This window comes from Suricata suricatta, chromosome 8 (genome assembly GCF_006229205.1).
Source record: "Suricata suricatta isolate VVHF042 chromosome 8, meerkat_22Aug2017_6uvM2_HiC, whole genome shotgun sequence".
Lineage (NCBI taxonomy): Eukaryota > Metazoa > Chordata > Mammalia > Carnivora > Herpestidae > Suricata > Suricata suricatta.
The window spans coordinates 31,877,117-31,881,119 of NC_043707.1; the positions used below are offsets into that span (position 1 = coordinate 31,877,117).

Sequence of the window (4,003 nt, forward strand, 5' to 3'; positions counted from 1 at the left end):
ACTAAGCTTGGGCTCCCACACCCATACCAGGCTACATTTCCATGTGGCCATACTCCCTGCCCTACTCTGTCTCTGTCTTTGAGTCACTGTGACTCCCTTCTCTGCCCCTGAACCCCAAGATAGAGCTGTCCACCTGGCTGTACACCATCTATTAGTTTAAAACTGAGTTACCCACGGGCACCTGGGTGGCTCAGTAGGTTAAGCTTCCGACTTTGTCTCAGGTCATGATTTCATGGTTTGTGAGTTTGAGCCCCGTGTCAGGCTCTGTGCTGACAACTCAGAGCCTGGAGCCTGCTTCAGATTCTGTGTCTCCCTCTCTCTCTGCCCCTCCCTTGTTTGTGCTCTGCCTCTCTCAAAAATAAATAAGCATTAAAAGTAATAATAAAAAAGCTGAGTTATCCAGGAAGGAAAGGCAATGGGAGAGAAGAGAGGAGAAAGGAAAGAAGGGAGGAGAGAGAAGGAAGAAAAAAGGAAGAATCCTGTGCAGCTTCTGATACCAATTGAAATGGACAAATGTCTTTAGCTTTTCTGCCCAACCCACTGACCAATCAACTACCTCTTATTTGATGTTCATTGTATCAGGACAGTGGGGAGCTGAGGTTAGGCCACAAAGGCAAAGCATGTTCCCTGTCTAACAGAACATCAGGGCAGAGAAGATGAAATCATTATATCAAAACTAGTAATAAAACTGCCTTAGTCAAGTGTTATAAAAAAAATATGTGCTCCAAAACTTGAAGAATTAAATTTTCTGAGCAGTGGGCAAAATCACAGTGGACTGACTCTTATCTATCTTAACATATCATGTTGGAATCCTGAACAAGCCCCACCTACCCAGTGATGTGATGGTCAAAACACCATCACTGCCCCTCACTCATCAGTTCTATGGATTCCCCCTTAATGTGCAGGAAGCCATCAGTTAATACTTTTGTAAAGAGATGGTGATTGACACACTCAATGTAATAGTTAATGTATGATATTCAAAATAAGATGTGTGATATAAATGTCACTACTGAGGTTACCACAAAAATTCTTGTTTCATTAAACTTTGTTGATACAGTTATTCAGAAATTTTTATTACCGATCAGTGCTCAGGGAAATAGATAGTACTAACTGGGACCGGACAGGCTGAGTTTACATGTCTGACACGTATTAGTCACCTTTCACATTCCACAATATATAATGCTTCATGCATATACCAGGCGCTTAGAATCCCTAGTCATCCATCATAATCAAGCCCATCTTCATTTATGGATTTTACTCACAAAGTAAATTGAGGTCTCTGGTGTTCTGGAACACAGCTTCTTGAAGAACAAAGGGGGAGTCCTTAGGGAAAGTCAGGCTCTATTCACACTTCCATCTCTCAGCTCAACCTTGAGAACAATAGGTTTTTCTGGTTGAATAATACCCTGAGCGGTTAATTTCAGGGGGATCTGCAAAAGTTAATAAAGCATATGAAAACCAACAAATGAAGTTCTACCGACAACAGAAGCAAAGCAGACAAGATACATGAAGGAGAATATGGGTTTACAAACATATAAATACTACTTTTAAATTTGCATATCTTACATTATTTAAAATTATTTTGCAAACCATCAAGACCAGAGTGTGGAAACATTCATCCATAATTCATTCAAAATAATATCTATTGAGTGTCTATTCTGCACCAGGCTGGACACAAACTCATGTTGGTTTGTATTCTTTTTTAAATTAAGTTTTAAGTAAAAAGGATGAGTGTTTAAAATTTAAAACAGGTTCTTAGCCATTATGGCATGCCACTTGAAAAGTGATACAGTTAATTTTGTATGTGTCGAAGCTTGCAAGGTCATCCTGAGTGGGCATTACACACTTTATTGTATGGTCATCCTCAATGTTAAACATCCTCTCATCTCTCCCAGTGGAAATACCCATTCAAGATAGTAGATTGCAATAGAAAGGGAAGACAGCTTGACTGGAGCAGGGCTCGTGGAAGATGGGGCCAAATAACCACAATGGTCTGGACTGTGGGTGTCCTTTGGATCTGGCACACATGCTTCACACCCATGATTCTCAACCTCGCTTGCCCATGAGAATCAAGCAGGTACTTTTAAAGCCACACTTTGAATGAATTATGTTAGAATTTCTGAGATGGCCTGGGCAGCAGATTTTTTTTTCATTGCTATTTTACTTTTTTAAAAAATAGTTTATTGTCAAATTGGTTTCTGTATAACACTCAGTGCTCTTCCCCACAAGTGCCCTCCTCTATTACCACCACCTCCCTCCTGCCCCCTTCAACCTTCAGGTTGTTTTCAGTATTCAATAGTCTCTCAGGTTTTGCATCCCTCTCTCTTCCCAACTCTCTTTCCTCCTTTCCCTCCCCATGTTCCTCCATTAGGTTTCTCCTGCTAGACCTATAAATGCAAACGTATGATATCTGTCCCTCTCTGCCTGACTTATTTCGCTTAGCATGACACCCTCGAGGTCCATCCACCTTGCTACAAATGGCCAGTTTGCTTTCTTTCTCATTGCCATGTAATACTTCATTGTACATTACTCTCATCTGCAAGAGTGGAAGGAGAAAATACAGACTCCAGAAAGCAGAATTTTTTAAAGAACCCACTGATTCCAGTGTATAAGCAGGGGTTAAAAACCATGGTCATGAGAGAATCTTTAAGTTGTGGTAGAGAATAGCATCGTTCAAAAGTCATATTGCCTTAATAATTGCACATCATGACTATGCATAATATGTTCCCTTCCCTTCAATGGACTTGAAATAACTTTAAAACACTGTCAAGTTCAAAGGTCTGTGCATAATCAGTCATGCTAATTGCCCTGACTGAATATCCCTTGTGATTAGGTGTTCATAAACCACAGACGTGGCACTATGAGCTGAAGGACACTTAAAGGTCACAGGTGGCTCCAAATAAATTCTCTGGCCAATGGAACAAATTATAAGGATAAATGAGCACATACACACACACACACACACACACACACACACACACACACACACACACCATATCTCTTAGTTTAAAAAAAAAGTAAAATATTTTTTATGTGGAAAGTTCTCTGACCTGTGTTTCTTCACAAGGTTTGAAGGAGAAATTCTGCAGGAGTCTGACAACAGCAAGTTTCATGTTCATGATCGCGAACCTCATACCAATGCAGTTTCTGGGTCCAGTTCCAAACGGCAGGTATATATAAGGATTTATGTTGTCCTTGTTCTTCTTGCTGAACCTGGTTCCACAAATCAAGTTGGAAACAAGTGAGTGAAACATAAAAACCACAAGACCCACAAGTGTGGGGCTCCCAACAAGGACCCCACAGGACACTCTTGCGGGCTGGTCACTGAAATCCTGCCATGTTTATTCTGTGATGACAACTGTAAGCGATAGATCCTCTGTATTCCCCTTACCCTGTGGGAGCATCCAGTCTCGTTAAGGTGATGAGATGAATGTTGTTCAAAAGAAGAGTTATCTTAAACACTAGAATTACAGTCAGGGTGGGGAGATGTCCACAGTCTGAAAGGTGAACAGGAAATGAGCCTGATGAAGGAAAGGTAGGTTTTTGCCTCCAGTGACTTACGTTGGTCACGTGCACATGGAAGAAGGGAGCAGGAGAAATGCCTCCCAATATTTAGATTGTTATTTTCCCCTTCTCTTCCCTTCTCTCCACCTTGTATCCCCCTAACCTCTTTGACAGAACAACTGTAAGAGGATTTACACGAGCACATGATGCTGCTCCACTGTAATCATACTCATTGATGTATATAATCAGTGTAATCACTGACTCTTTGGCCATCTGTTTCACGAGGTTAAAAGTTCCGGAAGTTAAGCCCCATGTTTTGATCAAAACTGATTCCTCAATATTTGATTATATTAAAGGAAAATGTGGATTGGGGAAAGTGATAATGACATTGTCAGGAGTATTTTATAAAGTCCTTATATTATTGGCACACCTGGGTGACTCAATTGGTTAAACATACAACTCTTGATTTTGGCTCAGGTCATGATCTCACAGTTTGTGA

General features: G+C 40.7%; 1 protein-coding gene across 1 annotated transcript in view; it reads right to left on the minus strand.

The window, feature by feature from the left end:
• Positions 1-1,155: 1,155 nt before the first annotated feature.
• LOC115297553 (cytochrome P450 3A12-like) overlaps positions 1,156-4,003 on the minus strand; it is a 33,414-nt gene continuing 30,566 nt past the window's right edge. Inside the window, 2 exon segments of the mRNA XM_029945742.1 lie at positions 1,156-1,430; positions 3,051-3,213. Of these exon segments, the coding sequence (XP_029801602.1) occupies positions 1,335-1,430; positions 3,051-3,213 (259 nt within the window). The 3' untranslated portion in view covers positions 1,156-1,334.